Genomic DNA, 17,978 nt, shown 5'->3' on the forward strand with positions numbered 1-17,978 from the left:
AGGTAGTCCCTCGACAGCGCTGTCTCATTTTAATTAGATCTTATTTCCAAAGAATTACCGAGCATGCCAGGCCCAAGGCTGAAGGCAAGGACCATTTACAGAAATCAATGGGAGGCGAAGGACAGATGTACCTGTGCTTATGTCACCAGTTACAGCGATGCCAACTTGACAAGGGAAAGAAGCAGACTTTCTCGCACGATTTCGTCCATTAATACTTCAGGCAATATAAAACCCAGCGTGCAGAAGACAGACCATCACCACTTCTGGCTGCTTCTTCGTGCTTAGGTGCCTTGGAGCAAGCGTGTGTTGCTTTCTGAGGGGGTCTATAGATGTAACATGTACATTTTTGGCAGAAGCCACAAAGCTGGGGAACAGCGCCGGGCCCTTGTCGATCCGTGGGACAGCTGCTCACACGTATATGTTTGCACACACAGGACACACATATAGAAAAAGTGAACATATACCCATGCAACGGCCCTCACAAGGTGCACCACGGCGGTGCAGGTGGCAGGGCCCAGGCTGGGACAGCAGGGAACAGACGGACTGGAGGCTGGGCACAACGCGGGGGTGCGGGAGGGTCACTGCCGCAGACCCCCCCAGCCCCGCGCGATGTGAGAACCCAAACCCCGGAGCTCACACCGGTGCAGCCGGTACGGGCTGCTGCGCAGCCGCCCCTCCAGAAAACCCCCCTGACCAGCCCCTCCACCGGCCGCCCCCTCCCGGGGCCGCCCCCCCGGGGAATCCCCCCGAGGAGCCCCTCCACCGGCCGCCCCCCCGGGGCCGCCCCCACGGCGCGACTGCGCCACCTGGCGGCCGATCGTGGGGCGGCGGCGGGCCCAGCCGGGACGGGACGGGCACGGCTGGGACGGACCCGACGGGACGTTTCGGAGCCGCAGCACACCCCGGGGAAGGAAAAACCCCGGGTTTTTTTCCTGCGGCCCCAGAGCAAAGCGGTGCTGCGCGGGCCGTTGCTGCGCCGCTCCCCTTCGGCAGGGTGCTGGGAGCGGTTTGGCCCCCGAAAAGAGCGGCGGAGGGGGCAGTTGGGTGCCTCCCGCGAGTCTCCGGCCCGGCCCGTCGGATGTCCCGAGCAGAGGCCCGCCGGGGCGCGGCCGCGCCTCCTCCCTTCCCGGAGGAAGGCCTGGGAAAGGGCTCGGGCGGGCACCGCGGGGCGACGGGCCCGGCTCTCCCTCGCCGTCACCCGCCGCTGTAAACAACAGGAATAAACCGAGAGACTCCCCTTTCCCCTTTCCCACCCTGCCTTGGAGCAAAGACGGGGCAAACGGTGCCTGCGGCTAAGAACCAGCTTTGCATCAAAATAAACAGTTGCTTTTTTCCTGAAAATGTTTTTAACCCCCCCCCAGACACCCGCACAGATCAAAGCGCCTCTGGGAACCTTGTGGCAGGGAACAGCCTGGACGGCTGCTTCGTTCTTCCTTCCCCCCAGACCGTGCCCGGCCCGGGGCGAGGACTGTGCCCCACGGGGTTAACGGGCCAGAACCGACTTGCGGGACTTGGGGAGACACAACGAGGCCTTTGGGACACCAGTGCCCGGAGGAAAAACCTGGGCAGAGGGTCCGGGGCTTTCCCGGAGGGAAAAAGCCCTGGAGCAGGCGGGGGGGGGCTTACCCGAGCAGGCTGCTGCAGAGACAAACTGTACTCCACACCAGGGCTCTGAGGGCGCCCCGTCGGGGCTCAGCCCCCTGTTCCCAACCCCACTAACGGGGCGGGAGGGAAGGGGTGGGGGGGGGGCACAGCAGCCCCGCAACGACCCACTGACCTCGCCGGGACCAGCGGCAGCAGCACAAAGTGAGTACGCGCCCCGCGCAACCCCATAAATCACGTCGGCCACAGGTGCGGAGCTGCCACCGCGGCTGCGCATCCCGCCCCGATGGACGCAGGTGCGGCGGGATGCGCAGGTGCCCTGCGCGGCCGGGGCCGGGGCCGCGGGTGCGCAGCGCTACACGGATGCCCAACCGTGGGGGGAGGCAGCGCTCCGCGGAGGCCCCCGGCGCTGCGCTTTGCCTATTGATCCGCGATCGGGGGCGGCAGACAGAGCGGCGGCCCCGCGGATAATTGGGGCTCCGAGGCCGTGACCGCGCCCGCCCCCCCCTCTCCGCGCTCCGCGGGGGGCAGCGCCGGCGAGGCCCTAATTGGGAGCCGCAGCCGGGGGCTCGGCCCGCCCCGCTTTGTCCGGGGCGCGGAGGCAGCGCGGCACAAAGAGCTGCCCGCCCCGCTGCCGCCGGGCCGGGGCTGCCCTTCCCCGACGGCCGCGCCCGGGGTGCTCCAGCCGGGGCTGGCAGGTGCTCGTTGAGATGCTCAAAGCGGGGATTTGAACCTGCATGTGGCACCGGCGGGCCCTGGGAGCCCCCCGGGGCTGGGGGAGCTCCCGGTGCAGGGCAGGACCCTGGCACCGCGGTGTGCCCGGCTTCATGGCATCATTCTCGGGGTGCGGCCCCGCCTGCGTTTCCCCTGGGGTGTACAGCGCTCAGCTCCTATAAACCCCGCACAGACGTGACGAAAAGCAGTATTTCCCCACCCTCCCCAGCAGTCAGGGCCTGAGTGCACCCAGCAAGGTGCCACCACCTCCCTCGCCCCTTCTGCCACGCACCAGTGACCCGACGTGCTCAGGGAGCGTGCGGTGGCACCGGGATAATGCGCACACGCGGGCCAGCAGCACAGCCCCGCAGCTCGGGTGAGGGCTGGCTTGTCCTACGAAGCCACCGCTGGGCCTGTGTGGGGACAGGAGTTGTGGCAGCGTTCCCCTCCACAGGACTGCGAGATGCTGTGGCGCGAGCCCGTGGTCCTGTTCACAAACCCACCCGTGGAGCCATTCCGGCAGCGCTGTCGTGCTGCACGGCGGCTCGGCGGCCACGTTAGCCGGGGTTTGTCCACCGGGCCCACGAAACTCTCAGGGCAGGAATGCTCTTTTTAGTGTCTAGCCAAGCACCTTGGGCATTTAGCTGAAGAAATTCAGCAGCCACCACAAGCCCTAGTGAAACCCTCCGTGTTTGGTTATCTCGCCGCATTTGGTGAGACAGTGCCAGCGTTACCCACTAGTTAAACACCAGCACCTTCTGCCAGACGGAGGCCCGCAGAGCACCCAGCGCTTTATTTTTGTGACTCGACAGTGACCACAGCACACAGTGACCACAGCACATGGAGCAGCTGAGCCAGGTTTTGTTGGGTGCATTGTGGGGTGCAGAGTGGCGAGGGGGGGGGGGGCTGTGCCACCACAGGACCTCCTTGCCCTTTTTCATAGCTGAGGAAAATAATCCCAGCCCAGTGCGTGACTAGCTGCTGGTCGAGCTGTTTGAATAGGGTTTCTCGGAACCTGGGTTTGGCCATGGCGGGCCTGCAGTAGCTCTGCTCCTGCCAAAACACGCTGCTGCCCACACCCCCTGGCTGGGAGGGCCAGGCCCTGCTCCCTGCCCTCGGGCAGTGTCCCTCGAGGTCACCGTCATGAACCCACCCTTTGCAGGGAACATTTTTCCCTCCGCAGTGAAGAGCGGCTTCGTGCTCAGTGGACAGGTTGGGATGCCTCACCAGCACCAGCGCTCAGCCCCCGAGGAGGACGTGACACTTAAACCTTCTCTGCCCCCCAGCCCAGGCCGGACGACGCGGCTGTCCCCGACCCACCAGGACAGCAGGAACCCGGCATGAGGCTCCCCCGGCGCTGGCTGTGTTCAGCAGCACCGTCACCATCTCCCCGCTATGCTTGCCCCAGCCAGCTTAGCCTAAACACAGCGTTGTTGGACGGGTGGTGGAAAGGGCCGGGGGAGCCCCCGCACAGGCACACGCTGTACTCCCCCTCACTGAAAACAGAGCCCATCAAAATTTTACTCATCCTGAGTGATGTTTATTCAGAAATAATCCCGCAAGCCTAATTTTAGTAACTACACTTCCCTCCTCCTGTTCAAGCGGTTCCCACCCTGCCGGTCCCCCCCGCCGGCAGAAACGGCCCCGCCCCTCTCGGTGAGGCGCAGCGGCTCCTCTCCCGCCGTCGGGGAACCCAGCCCCAGCATCTCCCCTCAGACGCTGCCGCGACGGGGCGGGAGGGAGCGGGGTCCGCAGCCCCTTCCCTGCCTGCAGGCCCCCGCAGCGCTGGGGCGGGGGGTCGGGGGAGGCCGGGGAGGAGCCGCGGCCGCGCACGACCCGCCCCGTCGGGGCCGGGCGGCGGCGGGTGCGCGGCGACACCAGCAGAGGGCGCCCTGCGCCCGGCGCTGCGCCTCAGCGCCCGAGGGGGACGCGCCCCCCGCCCCTCCCGCAATTGGGTTCATAAATCTTCCCCGGAACGGGAGAAGGGTAATTGGTGAGGAAAAGGGCTGTTTGCGTCCTCCTCGGCCGCGCCCCGCAACGCCCCGAGCGGCTCCGAGCGCGGGGGGAGGCGTGGGGACCCACAGCCCCCGCCCCGGGGCAGCCCCATCCCCGACGGTACCGGCGTCCCCGGGTCACCCCTTCCCCATCCCCGACGGTGCCGCTCTGCCCGGCTCATTCCTTCCCCGTCGGTGCCGGTGTGACCGGCGCACCCCAATCCCGGCCGGCACCGCTGTACCTGAGCGCCTCCCGTCCCCGCCGGTACCGGTGCGCACCCCCGCAGCACGGCGAGGCGGTACCGGGGTGCCCGGGCCCTGCCCTCCCCGGGCGGCACCGGCGCACACCCCCGGGCCGTCCCGCTGCGCCCCGAGGGCGTTGCGGGCAGACCCGCACCCGCGGAGGGTCCCGGCGCTGCATCCTCCCCCGGGAGATCCCCGTGTGGGCCCGCTAGCGCACCCGCGGACGCCTCCGCGCCCCACCCTGCGCAGGTGCGCCGACACCTCCCCGGCGGCGGGGCGGCTTGTGGGGCGGGCAAAGGCCCTGAAGGCAGAAATCCCCCGACGGGCAGAGCCGGCGGAGGTTCCCCGTCCCCGGGAGCCCCCGCGGAGCGCTGCGCCGGGGCGGGTGGCCGTGCACCTCGGGGCACTTTCACCCTTCCCCATCAAACCCGGGGCCCGGCAGCCCGCGCTGGGGCCGGGGAAGCCGCCGGGGATGCGCGGTCCCTTCCGCCGCCGCGGAGAACCGAGCCCTGGCGTGGGCCGGGCCGCCCGCGCAGCGCTGCGCACCTGCGGAGGAACGGCGGCCCCGACGGGGCGATGCGGCCCCGGGAAGGCGGCGGGAATGAAACAGGCGGGAGCCGGCAGGACTTCTCCGAGTAGTTTTTTTATTGAAAGATGTGAGAATTCATCAAAACTGAACAGACAGATACCCGAGTAACCAGCACGTTGCAAATCATGTATCTTTTTATTTTAAAACAAATATAGAGCACAGTCCTGTGATATTTAAATTTATTATACTTTTTTTTTTTTTTGTTCTGGAGCGAAAAATAAAAACCTGAGGTTTATTCCTGCATTCTCTATACCCCGCACTGTAGCAATATTTTAGTTACGATTTGGATTCTTTTTTTTTTTTTTTTTTCCCTTGCAAAAGTCCATTAAGGAATTGAACTCTTCGTTTCAGTGACTCCAAAAATTGTTTTACCGGTGGCACATGATTGTCCTAGAGAACAGGCGGGATAAACAATATTTTAAAACACCGTTAAAGAAACCGATATCTCCTTCAATCACAAAGAGCTAAATAGTTTTCATTTACAATATATATGTTCATGTAAAATGGAAAAAAAAAAAAACAAAACCAAAAAAACTTAAATGCGATGAGTTAAACTCTAAATATTATGTACACACCAATGTACAACTCTGAATAAATTAATACCAATTTGCATATTCTGGGATCCTTATAGCTTATTTACACAAATTACCATTTATTTCATAAATATCTGCCCGGGTACCCGCGGGGCTCCCCCCGCCGTACCAGCTCTGCGCGGCGGCGGCTGCCGAGGCGGTTTGTTTCCCATGTTTCGGTTCTTTTTTTTTTTTTTAATTATTTTTTCCTCCCCCCTCCCCTTGCACAGCTGAGGTTTCGGCCCCGCTCACCTCCCCGGGGCCGGGGCCGGGACCGGGGCCGCCCCCTCCGTCGGGTGCCTCCGCGCCGGCTCGTTGCCCCCCCCTCCCCGAGCTGCCCAGTGCCCGGAGCGGGGGAGCGGAGGGTCCGGGGGGCTCCGCAGCCGCGCTGGAGCGGGGGGGAGCCGCTCCCAGCCCCACAGCCGGGGGGGCGGGCGAGCCGTGCGCTCCCACCTCTCGCTCCTGGCTCTGGGGCGGTGGGTCCGCTCGGTCGGCGGAGCTCCATCCCTCTGCTCCAGCCCCCCGCTCCCACCCCTCGCTCCGCAATAAATATTTATCCTGTGCTGTACAAAATACCAGTGCTTCTCCGCCCCGCCGGGAGGGCTCGCTGCCCGCCCCGTCGGTCACTTGGGGGACTCCCTGCCGGGTGACAGCTCCCGCTGGCTCTCCAGCCCGCTCACCAGTCTCTGGATGTTCTGCAGTTCGTTGAGGGACTCCTTCAGGGAGCCCTTGGGGGAGGCGGCGGGGCGCTGGCTGCCCCCCTTGTGCAGGGGCACCTCGGGGAGCGGGCTGGATTCCCGGCTGCTGCCGGCCTTGGAGCCCTCGGAGCCGGGGTTGAGGCTGGCGGGCAGGCCGGTGGTCAGCAGGTTGGTGCTGGGAGGGATGGTGACCGGGAGCTGGTAGGGGCTGAAGCGCAGGCGGGGACGGCTGCTGCCCAGGAACGGATTGCGGGAGAGCGGCCCAGCGGCCGCCGCGCTGGTGGCCGGCATGGCCGAGGCGGCTGCCGCAGCTGCCGCCATGTAGGTGTAGGGGTAGGGGAAGAGTCCGCCGAAGGTGGGCATCGGGATTCCCTGCGAGGAGAGAGAGAGAGAGAGGGGTGAGATCCGTGTCGATGCTCCCCCCTCCTGCCTGCCCCCCAAGCCAGTGTTTCCCCAAGAAAAAGCCAGACACCCTGGTGTCATCCTAAAAACACAGTGTGGGGATATCCCTGCGGGACGGGCTGAGGCAGGGGGTACAGCTGGGGAGCCCCGATCGCCCCGCACCAACCCGGGCTGGTGCCGCCAGACACAAACCCCTTTCCGGGACCTGCCCCGTTCCTGCCCCTGTGCCTCCCCGCACACTGCGTGTCCCCGTCTGTGCAGCATCACAGACCTCTAACCACATTAAAACACATTGTTAAGTAGGATCGATAAATTAGGGGAGTTCAAAGACATCTTTATGCATTTCGTCATAGGGGCTGGCAAAGGCAACACAAGCGCAGGCGTTGCGGGAGCTGCTTTGGGGCTGGCAGGGAGATGGGGGGGCTGCTGGATGGGGACAGCCAGGTCAGGCAGGGTCACGGCTCCTGACTCTGCCGCTCCCTAAGGGGCAACCCTATCAACTGCAAAAAAATCAAGATTCCTCCTCAAATCAGCCCTGAGGCCAACCTTCAAAATGTCCCCCACGTCCTGCCCGTGCCACACCAGGCAGCACGTCAAGGGTTGAAGGGAGTGTCACCCCCTTGTCCCCACCAGCTGCAGAGGGCACGGGGGAGGCTGGGGGCACCAACAGCTCCTGACCTGCACTGGGGCCACCCCGCGTGTCCCCACACTGGGGGTGATGCCGGCCGGGCCTGACCCACGCCCCCGAAGCGCTCTGCTCATTCAGGGAGCTTTGCGGAGAGGAGGGCCCAGGGCCTGGCCGGACAGTGGGGATGGGGACGGGGATGTGGGGTGGGCGCGGAGGCTTACCTGAGAGGCCAGCATGTGCTGGGAGAGGTGGAAAGGGAAGGGGGTGGCCGTCCCCGCTGTGCCTGGGGCAGACGAGAGGGCTCCGTTCTCCAGGCTGCCCCCGCCAGTCACCGAGGCCAGCAAGTGTCCCATGCCCATGGCGGAGAAGGCGCCGGGGGCCATGGCGAACTGTCCCGGGTGGATGAAGAGGGGCTGCCCGGCACCCAGGGGACTGAAGAACTGCTGCCCATGGAGGCCGGAGAGCGCCAGGCTCTGCAGGTGCCCGGCGCTCAGGTGCGGGGGGCTGTCCGTGTGCACCATCAGCGGGGCGAAGGCCTCCTTGCCCAGCCCGCCGCCCTCCGCATCCTTCTTGCCCGGGTCCGGCTCTTTCCTCCGTCCTTCCACCTTGTCCTTCTCCAGGCCCCGTGCGCCGAACAGGCCCTCGCCGGGACCCTCCCGGGAGGATGCACCATCCTTGACCTTCTCCGGGCTGCGCCTCTCCTTGCTCCGCTCCTCCGGACACCGGGGGCTGCCTCGGGGCGTCGCGTCCTCCCCGCCGGGGCTGGCCGCTGCCACCGGCCGCTCCTCGGGCGCCTTCTCCACCTCCGCGTCGCTGTCGGCCCCCGGCTTCTCCTCTGCAAGGGGATGGAGGGACAGAGGGTCAGAGCAGAAGCACCTCGGGGAGGCGAGGAGTGGGTCACTCACGAGAGCCCTGGCGTCGGGGAGAGATCGTGGCAGCAAAGTCCCGGTCATTATTAATGGGAGAAACTCATTTCGGGGGCAGAAACGGGCCCTCGTGCCACGGTGGCTCTGGGGAAAGGGGATTAACAACAGCAGTCCTGTTGCTCTGCCAAACAGGAAAAACATGTTTGATGGAGGACCAAAATCTATTACAGCATCGCTCTCGTTAGCTGCAAACTCAAAGCGGGCTGTGGAGCGGGGGCTGAAGAGAGCACAGGCGGGTGGACAGCGCTGGAGGAAATGGTCCTGTATATATTTAATTACGTGGAGCTGATCAACAGCGCACCGTGGATTTATTCCAAATGTGCAGGTTGAGGCAGGTTAAAGAGGCGGTTTTAAGGCAAGAAGCATGGTACAGACTTTCCTAAAAAGGGCTTTAATTTAAAAAAAAAAACATCGAGCTCTCGGAGGAGGCAGGGGGATGAGAGGCGAGGGGATGGCGAGGGCGAGGGGAGCAGAGCCCCTGCCCGACCGGCTCCCGCTAAACGAAAAAAACATTTTGGTGCGGGTTAGGTGAAGCTCTGCAGGCTGGGGCGAATATTCGGGGAAGCCTTTGAAAGAGGAGAGGGGTGTAATAAACCCTCCCACCAGCTCGGGGGGTGAGGGGGTTGCAGTTTTGATGAAGGTTTGCAGGGAATGAGGCTGGTGGAAAGTTTAAAGAGTAGCAGATTGATAGTGCGGCAAGACAAAACCCAGCATCTAAAAACTGCAACATGGGAACTGCTAGTTTATTTTCATTTACTAGCTTGAAGCCCTGGAGTTACAACATTTTTTTCCCCTTTTCAAATGTATTAATTCTTTTTTTTTTTTTTTTTCCAGGGGAGTGTGAGCTCGCCATGAAAGGCAGGGCACGCACCAGCGAGGAGCTGGGCAAGCGCATCTAGCAGACGGGCTGCCTTGCCATTTCTTCTTGTTTACACTAACGTATAAACAGGAAAACGTTGCGAACCGGGACCGCCATTCGCGTTTGCTCTGTTCTTGTCCTTTCAACCCCTGGGCTCCTTCGTGCCCATCCCCATCTTTTTTTTCCCTGCCGGTTTGCCTCTCTGCCCCGAAGAAACCGGCATCCACAAGCCCCGAGGGAGCAGAAACCCGACGTTTGGGGACATTTCGGAACCGCGCCTCCCCCCAGCCCCCCCACCCCGCGCCCCCCACGTCGGGGTGCGGGAAGCCAGGGGAGAGCGGCGGCGGGACGGGGGGCGCGGGCTGGCGGGCTCAGCCCCGACGGCGCGGCGGGGACCGAGGCGGGGGTCGCGCCTTTACCTCTGCCGCTGCCCTTGAGGCGCAGGGGGCTGGGGAGGGCGCCCACGGGGGAGTGGAGGGCGTCGCGCACCGCCGAGGGCTCGCAGGAGGAGGCGTCCGACTCGCCGCCGTCGCGGTCGGGCTTGCAGGGCTCCTCGTACATCCGCAGGGACGGCAGCGAGAGCTGCTTCCTACGGGGCGAGAGGCAGCGTCGGGCAGTGCCCGGCCCTCCGCGGGCGCGGAGCGGCGGCTGCGCGGGGGGGGAGTAGGGGACACACACACACGGACGCCCCTTACCTCTTCTCCCGCCGGCCATTGCCCGTGTCCCGAAAGCCCTTGGCGAAGGGGTTGTTATCGATTTTCAGCTGGGTGATCTGCGGGGGGGAGACGGAGAAAGGAGGCGGCGTGAAGCCCTGACCGTGTCCCCCCCCCCGCTGCCGCCGTCGGGGAGCCCGGGGTGCGCTGCGCAGGCTGCGAAACGCGCCGCCGCCCCGCTTTAACACACCGCATGCTTTATTAAAAATGATGCTGAGGTTTAGGCTTGAATTATTAATCGAGTCTTAATGATAGGAAGTTATTTTTCACGGCCCCCCGGAGGGAAGATGGCGACTGAGCCGCGCGGCGCTGGTTAAAAGCTATTCTTATCCCTCCCCGCCACGGGCTTCTGGGGCCGGCGACATTCGGGCGCTCAATAATGCATGGCTCTGAAATACGGCCCCGAGAGGGGCGCTGGCAAACGGCACGGCCGCCCGGCCCCGCTGCACCCCCGGCCCGCAGCATCCCCCGCCCGCTGCCGCCCGACGGGACCCACCGGCCGGCGGCTGCCCCGCGCAGCTTGCGGCGGGCGAGCAGACAAAGTGCTCTTTAATCGATTGTGACTCTTCGCCATAAAATTTACGAGGGAAACAAGCCCACCAGGACCCTCAGACAGAGCTGTCAATTAGCATCAGCAGCCAGGGGTGGAGGTGGGGGTCAGCTTTTGGGTTAAAGCACACACACACCCACACCCCCCCCCCCTTGGAGGGGGTCGGCAGAGGCTCTCCACTCCCCACCGGGCTCTCCCGGCTCCGCTGCTCACAGGGCGACAGTTGCTAAATCACGAAAGCGACTAAAATTAGCTTATCTGGCTCTATTTTTTTGGCTCCTCCCGAGCCCAGGCCACCTTCTCCACGGGGCTGCCCAGGCTCTCCGCAGCCTGGGCCTGCAGCAAAGGCTCCCACGGCCCCGAGAAATTAATTAATACTACTACTAAGAGAACTAGTAATAATAGCATTAGCGGTAGTGTTAGTATTAGCAACAGCAATAATAATAGCAGTAGTAGGAAGGCGCCTCCTGCTCTGAGCGCTCGGGGTTTAACCTTTCTCCTGTTGCTGCCTTTTGGCCACTCTCCCCCAAAATGTCCCCGCGCGCGCACACAAATGCACCCCAACACGGGGGGAGGGATGGGACAGGGGCGAGAGCAGGGGTCGGTGCGGGGCAGGGGGTAGGGAATGAGAGGGAGAGGGCAGGAGGGGAGGGCAGGGGGAGGGCAGGGGCTGCCCGGCCCTACCTTGTCGTTCTGGTAGGCGGTGACGGCGATGAAGTCGGTCTCGGGGAACACGTAGGTGCGGAAGGTGCTGTAGGGCAGCTTGAGGATGTCGTTGGCCCGGACTATGTGGAACCTGGGCTGGTACTTGTGCATGGAGTTCAGGATGGTCTGGGGGGGCGAGAGAGCACAGCCCGCCGCTGCCGTCAGCCCGGCTGGCCGCCTCCCCAAAACCTGCCCTTTTCTCCCGAAAACAACCCCCAACCCCCCCAATCCACCCCGCGGAAGGACCGCCGGCGGATGCCCAAGAGGGAGAGGTCTTTGTTTGTTTGTTTGTGCCGCTGCGCGCTCTGCCCTCCGCCAAGGGGGCCGGGGAGGGCAGGCACGGCAGCGCTCCGCGGGTGGCAGGCGCGGCGATAAAGCAGCCAAAGGGATCTCCCCGTTTTATCGCAACCCTGCAAACGCGAGGCGAGTTTTCGACGCTTTTCTCGCCGCTTTTCATATTTCCGTCCTTTAAAAAAAAAAGAAAAATACTCTACCTCACCACCACACACAGGCGAAACCACGTTAAAAAGCCTCTCGACGTGTGGCGGTGGCGGCAGAAGCCCGTGCCAGCCCCCGCCAGCGCCTGCGACGTGAAAGGAGCGTTTCACCCTGAGCCATGTTAAATTTATGTCTCGGAGCAACGCTGCAGAAGGAACAGACATTTTTTTTTTCCAACCAGGTGTCTGAAAACCTCGCCAACACTCAAAGCCATTCTCTACCCTCTCTCTTTTTTTTTTTTCTTTTTTTTTTTTTAAAAAAAACCCGAATCCACCGCGATTCGGCTGAGCATTTTCGGAAGCGGCGGAGCCCCCGAGCCGCTCCCAGCCCCTGCCCCTCGCTGCCCGCACCGGCAACGTTTTCCTGCCCGGTGGCGATTAAATAATTCCCCAACCTGCTGTGGTCGGGCTGAGCTGCAGTATTCACCGCCCGGAATTGGTCGGGGAACGGCGAAAGCTTGAGTAATTATTGCCAAATAACATCGGCCAACTGGCTAAATAATTATCACTTCATTTCGTTTTAGAAGGCAATAAAAAAAAAATCCCCCTTTTTTTAACCCCAGCGATAATCACCTGCTGATGAACTGTCGGATCGCTATTATATTGATATCATCGAGACGGGATTTATCATGAAAATGGTGCAAAAAGTCTCATTCAGGCGTGCAAATCTGCATTCCTTTAAAAAAAATATAATCATCCCTCTCTGACCAGATGGGCACTGGCTAAACCCTCATCTCCCAGATTTAACACAGTCCGGATTTTGGACAACGACAGATACCAGAAATCTTTAATTGAAGGAGGCGAACTGTTAAAAACGCTGAAGCAAACCAGTTTTTTCTCCAGTATCAAAAAAATCCTATTTTTTAGACTCCCTCTCTATCGATTTACCTTGCTGTCTATAAATAACCTTGCAATGTATTATTTAACGAAGACGCTGTTTCCTGCCTTAAAAGAAAAAAAAAAATAGAAAGAGAGAGAAAAGTTTCCCGGGGAGCTGCTGAGCTGCTCCCCCCCCCGAGCGCCGGGTCCCGCAGCCCCGGGAGCGCGGCTGCCCCGCGGCTCTCCCGCCGCACCGCCGGCCTCGGGTCCCCGCTAATTACCGTGTCACCAACGCCGGACGATGAACTTGCCCTTTATCGCCCTAAATGCTTGTCCAGAGGCTAAAGATAGCCGGTTTGTGCGCTGTGATTTTTTTTTTTTTTTTCCCTCCACCCCCGTGCTTTCACGCAGGATCACACTCCCCTCGCGTTTTGACCCTGCTTCCTGCGGATCTCTGCAAATTGCCACCGGTCTCTTTCTTTCTTTTTCTTTCTTTTTCTTTCTTTCCCTTTCTTTCTTTCCCTTTCTTTCTTTCTTTCTTTCTTTCTTTCTCTTTCTTTCTTTCTTTCTTTCTTTCTTTCTTTCTTTCTTTCTTTCTTTCTTTCTTTCTTTCTTTCTTTCTTTCTTTCTTTTTCTCTCTCTCTTTTTTTTTTTTCTGTTTGTTTGGGTTGTTCGTTTTTTGGCTTTATTTTTTGTTTTGTTTTCTTTTAGCTCCTTTAGGTGATGCAGATATGATCAATAGGGAAATAAATAAGGGCTTTCAGAAGCAGCCGGTGCGGAGCCGCGGCTGCCAACCGCGGCCGCGGAAACCCAGCGCAGGTGCCGCCGCTCCCAGCACCGCTCCCCCCGGCCCGGCCCGGCCCGCAGAGACGGCCCGGGCTGCACCTGCCCGGCAGCAGCCCCGCCGCCCCGTCGGGGCCGCCCTCGCTGCCGCCCCCGGCACGGCGTCGGTCCCGCACGTCCACCCCCCCAAATCCCGCTCCTCGCAGAGCCCCGAGGGCCGGGGGAAGGCGGCAGGCCGGGCCGCGGAGACCGGGAGGGTCGGGGACGCGGGACCCCGAGGCTGCCCGCAGCCCAACCCTGCTATTCCCCCCCGGGGGAGCCGCCCCGGTGCCGGGCAGGAGCAGGGGCCGGGGGGGCTGCGGGACAGCCAGGCCACCGCAGGGCCCGGCAAGGCCCCGTCGGCCAGCCCAGCCCCGGGCGTGCTGTGCCGGGGGGAGAAGCCGTTAAAGCCCAGCGGCTCCCCCCGGCCGCCCCCGGGCAGAGCAGGGCCGGGCAGCCCCCGCACCAGGCAAGCCCCGCTCCTTCTCCGGGGGTCCCTGCTCGGGGGGGGTCCCTGCTCGGGGGGCTCCGCTCTGCTCCGCAGCCGCACTTACAAAGCCGTGCTTGTCCGAGATGTTGTTGGTGAGCTTGAGCTTGTGAAAGGCAACAGGTTTGGCCATCCACTGCTCCCCCGTGGCCGGGCTGTCGGGGTGGATGTACATGCGCTTGGGCATCTCCGGGTCGGCCTTGCCGGCGACCATCCAGCGGGAATTGTGGAACTTGTACCGGCAGTCGTCGGCCGCCACTATATCCATCAGCAAAATGTACTTGGCCTTCTTGTCCAGGCCGCTCACCCGCACCTTGAACGGGGGGAACATCCTCCTGCGGAGAGACCCAGAGCGGTACAGGGCTGCGCCCACCCGCCCGCTGCCGACCCCCGACGGCCGCGGCCCCGCCGAGCCGCCCCGCACCGCCCGGCCCCGGCTGCCGCTCCGCACCCACCATCTTTTAGTGCAGCTTCGCCGGGGGCTCCCAGCCCTTCTCACGTCCCGCGGCTTCTCACCCCGCTCTGCTGCTCCCGCCGGGCGCGGGGAGCAGGGGAAGAGCTCCAAACCCCCGTTCCGGGCAGTAAGGGGGGAAAAGGCAGCCCGGGTTTCGCCCCGTTCCCCTGGCCCCCCGCCAGCCGCTCGCCCAGCACCCCGGCAGCCCCCCGCCCTCCCCCGGGGCCGGGGCCACGGGCAGGGCCGGGGCGACCGCGGCCGCGGGGAAAGTTTTGGCAGGAGGGAGGGCAGCGGCGTAGACGAAGCGCGGCGGGGGATTACGGGCGCTCAATTAGCGCGCACAAATTTAATTTGGGATGGCGCTGGGAAAAGTCGCAATTGGGGGGTGTGGGGGACGCTCGGAGGGGGGGGGGGGTAAACCCCTCCGAAAAACTCCAGGGATCGAAACTCGCCGCCTGAATTCGCCCGGGAGGATCGGGCGAGCGCCGGGGGCAGCGGGATGAAACGGAGGGGCGAGGGCGCTGCGCGGCCGCGCAGGTGCGGGGCGGGCTGCGCGGGGCTGCGCGGGGCCGCGCGGGGCCGGCTTCTTACCTCCCGGACTTGGTGATCACCATCTCGGTGCCCAGCTTGTGAAACTGGTCCCAGAGCTCTTTGGCTTCCAGCGTTACTTTGGGGTCGTCTTCGACCTCCTCCTCGGGCTCCAGGCTCTTGAGCGAGCGCAGATGGGCGGCCTGGTGGTGGTGTCCCAGGGCCGAGACGTGCAGCCCGGCCTCGGCCGCCCCGGCCAGCCCGGGGTCCGGCATGGGCTTCGCCAGCGCCGCCGGAGGCAGAGCCAGCGCGGGGAAAAAGGACGGCTGGGCGGCGGCGAGGAAAGCGGACATGGGGAAGTCGGCCGGCCGGGGTGCGTGGAAGGGGTGGTAAGCCATGGCAGTCCCTGGGAAGGCTGGATCTCTCATCGGTGCATCCACAAATCCAGGAGAAAAAGAGGGATTCCCTTCACAAAAAAGGTGTGGGGTGGGGTGGGGTGGTTGGTTTTTTTTTTTTCTTCTCTCCTGCCCAGCGAACTCGCTCGAGTCTCTGGAAGAGGAAGGAAAATCAACACCACACACACACAAAAAAAAAAAAAAAAAGCCGAGAAAAAAAAAAGCCGAAAAACAGCGGAACTAGATCTGGGAAAAAAAAAAAAAAAAAAAAAAGATGAAGAAGAAGAAGAGGAAAAAAAAAAGAGAGGCAGTTCCCGGCTCCTGGGACTCCCGGTCTGCGGAGGGGAGACAGTAGGTCCTTATTTTTGGTTGTTGTTGTTGCAGCGAGGGAGAGCGAGCGAGGGAGAGAGCCCTCCCGGTAAAGTCCTTCCCGACACTAAAATAGAAACAAAAGCCGGCGCGGGGCTGCGCGGAGCGGCGCGGGGCGCGGCGGGGCAGGGGCGGCCGCGCTGGCCCTCACACCCCCGCGGGCCCTGGCTGCGCCCCGGCGGGGCCGGCCCGGCTGCGCGCTCCGCGGACGGCGCTGGGGCGAGGGCTGCTCATGGCTAAAGGAGCCGGAGTGGAAACGGTTAGATCTTGTCCTGATCTCTGTAAAACTGTGACTATCTCACATGTCCTTCCTGCTCTGATCCGCCCGCTAATGAGCCAAGCCCCCTTGATTGCTGATTTTACGCGTTTCAGACCAATTGTGGATCTGCATAGGCGTGGTTTTGACAGCTCCGGCCAAGCTCCGGGGCGCGGGGGGGGCGCGGAGGGAGGGAGGAAGGGAAGAAGAGGGGGGGGGGGGAAGGGGGAAAGAAAAAAAAAAAAGAAGAAGGTGTCGGAAGCATCGGCAGTAAGAAAACATGTCAACAGAATAAAATATTAACCAATGACAGAGAAAAGTGCTCGAAATCCCACCCCCGGCTCCTTTCCGCATACCGGGTCAGCCCCGGCTGCGCCGCGGCCGGGGAGCGGCCGCCGCCGGTGCGGGGACAGCGCGGAGCCGCCTCGGCGGAGCGGGGAGCGGCGCCCGCGTCCGCCGGGCCCGGAGCCTCGGGGGCGGGAGGGGGGGCGGCGGCAAAGGGCCCCCGCCGGGCTCAGCGGGGGCGGCGGGCCGGGGAGGGGGGAGCGGCCGGGGGAGCTCGGCGGCTGCCGTCTTACGACAGATCCTGGAGAGCGGATCGAGGTGGGGCGCGCCCCGCCCGCCGCTCCGCGCACAGCCGCGCAATGCCGCGCAGCGCCGACGGGGCGGCCGCCGGGAGGGCGGCCCGGCGGAGAGCTGCGGCCGGCGGCCGGCGGCGAGGCCCCGAGTGGCGACCTCCAGCGCGGGTGAGTCGCTCCCTGCCGTCGCCCCCCCCCCCCCCCCCCGCCCCGCCGGCAGCCGCCCCGACCGACCTGAGGCGAGAGCGGGGGTCCCGCCCGCAGCCCCGCGCCCGCGGCGGAGGCGCAGCCCCCCGTGGGGTGCGCGGCCGGGGGCCGGCGCGGCTGTGCCCGGCCGGAGGGGCTGTTTACCCGGGCGGGGGGAGGCAGATAAGGCGGAGGGGGACAGGCCGGGGCTGTTTGCAGAGGGATTAGGGCCGGTCCCGCCGCGCCGGGGCCCGGGGGGGGCCGGGGGGGCGGCGGGCGCGGTGGGTGTCCCCGCGGAGAGGTCGGTTTGGAGATCTGCGCTGATTAACTGAGGGCCGCGGTGGCTGAAGAGGGCCCTGGCGCCAGGCGGCTGAGCCCTCACAATAAAGACCCGTCTCTTGTCACTTCATATTTACCCCCAAATCTTCAAAAAGCGCCCTGCCATCCTTCCAAGGCTCCTGCCCCCGCCGCCTGCGCTGCGGCCAGGCGGGACGGGGTGGGGTGGGGGGGGCCCCCTCCTCTGCCCCCCGGCCCGGCCCCCGGCCCTCCCGCTCCGCGGATGCGCAGCGAGGCGCGGCCGCAGCAGCTCCGAGCCCTCGGGGGCCGCGTTTCGCTGCTCCCCGTGCAGGGTGGGACGCGGGGACCCCCCTGGCAGCCCCTTCCCCACCCCGACCTCTCCTCTTTATCACCCCCCCCGCCCCGGTTCATCCCGCCGGTAGCGACCGCCGCTCGCTGCCCCCCGGCGCCGCGCAGAGCCCGAAGCCGAGCCCCGGGCTCTTCTCGGGGGCGTTCGCAACCTGCCCGTGTCCCGCGGCAGGTTCACCTCTGCCTGCGCTGCCCGGCCCCGCCACCGCGCCCGACGGGGCGGGCAGAGCGCGTCCCCCCGGGGCTGCCCCGGGCGGCGGGGCCGGGGGGGGGGTCCCGCTGACCATTGAACGGGGAGCGGGAACTGAAATTTAGACCCGATTTGGACTTTGCTTCCTCGCCGCCGCGGAAAACTGCTGACGGCAGCTTTGGCAAAAACGGGGCTTGCTTGTATTTTATTATGATTTTTCTTTTAATTTCCCCCTCACAAAGCAAAACCGGAGCCTCTCATTGCCCCGGGCGGCATCGCCCCCCGCCGGGGGCGGCTCTCCCGCAGACACCTCGCCCGCCGCTCCGCGGGGAGACGCGGCGCCCGGCCCGTCGGGGCCTGGAGGCAGCCGGGTCCCCGCGGGGGAAGGTCGCCTCTCCTCCGGCCCAGGGCCCGGACCCCCGCACCGCTGTAACGTCGCAAACGCCCTCGCCTGCAGAATAAACCCGATCCAGAGCAGCCTCGTCTCCCCGACCCTCTGTAGCGGCGCCCGTCGATGGGACTGCTGGGGGCGGGGGGCTAATGGGGACCGGGGCACC

At 64.1% G+C, this 17,978-nt stretch overlaps 1 protein-coding gene across 1 annotated transcript; it reads right to left on the minus strand.

Moving 5' to 3' along the window:
• Positions 1-6,337: 6,337 nt before the first annotated feature.
• Positions 6,338-15,230, minus strand: TBX2 (T-box transcription factor 2). Its single transcript, XM_059829343.1, has 7 exons — positions 14,866-15,230; positions 13,888-14,155; positions 11,175-11,321; positions 9,923-9,999; positions 9,647-9,816; positions 7,664-8,277; positions 6,338-6,784 (listed from the first exon to the last, which is right to left on the minus strand). Exons 1-7 carry the CDS (start codon positions 15,228-15,230, stop codon positions 6,338-6,340), a joined length of 2,088 nt encoding a protein of 695 aa, XP_059685326.1.
• Positions 15,231-17,978: the final 2,748 nt, after the last annotated feature.

This window comes from Gavia stellata, chromosome 25 (assembly GCF_030936135.1).
Source record: "Gavia stellata isolate bGavSte3 chromosome 25, bGavSte3.hap2, whole genome shotgun sequence".
NCBI classification, from domain to species: Eukaryota; Metazoa; Chordata; class Aves; order Gaviiformes; family Gaviidae; genus Gavia; species Gavia stellata.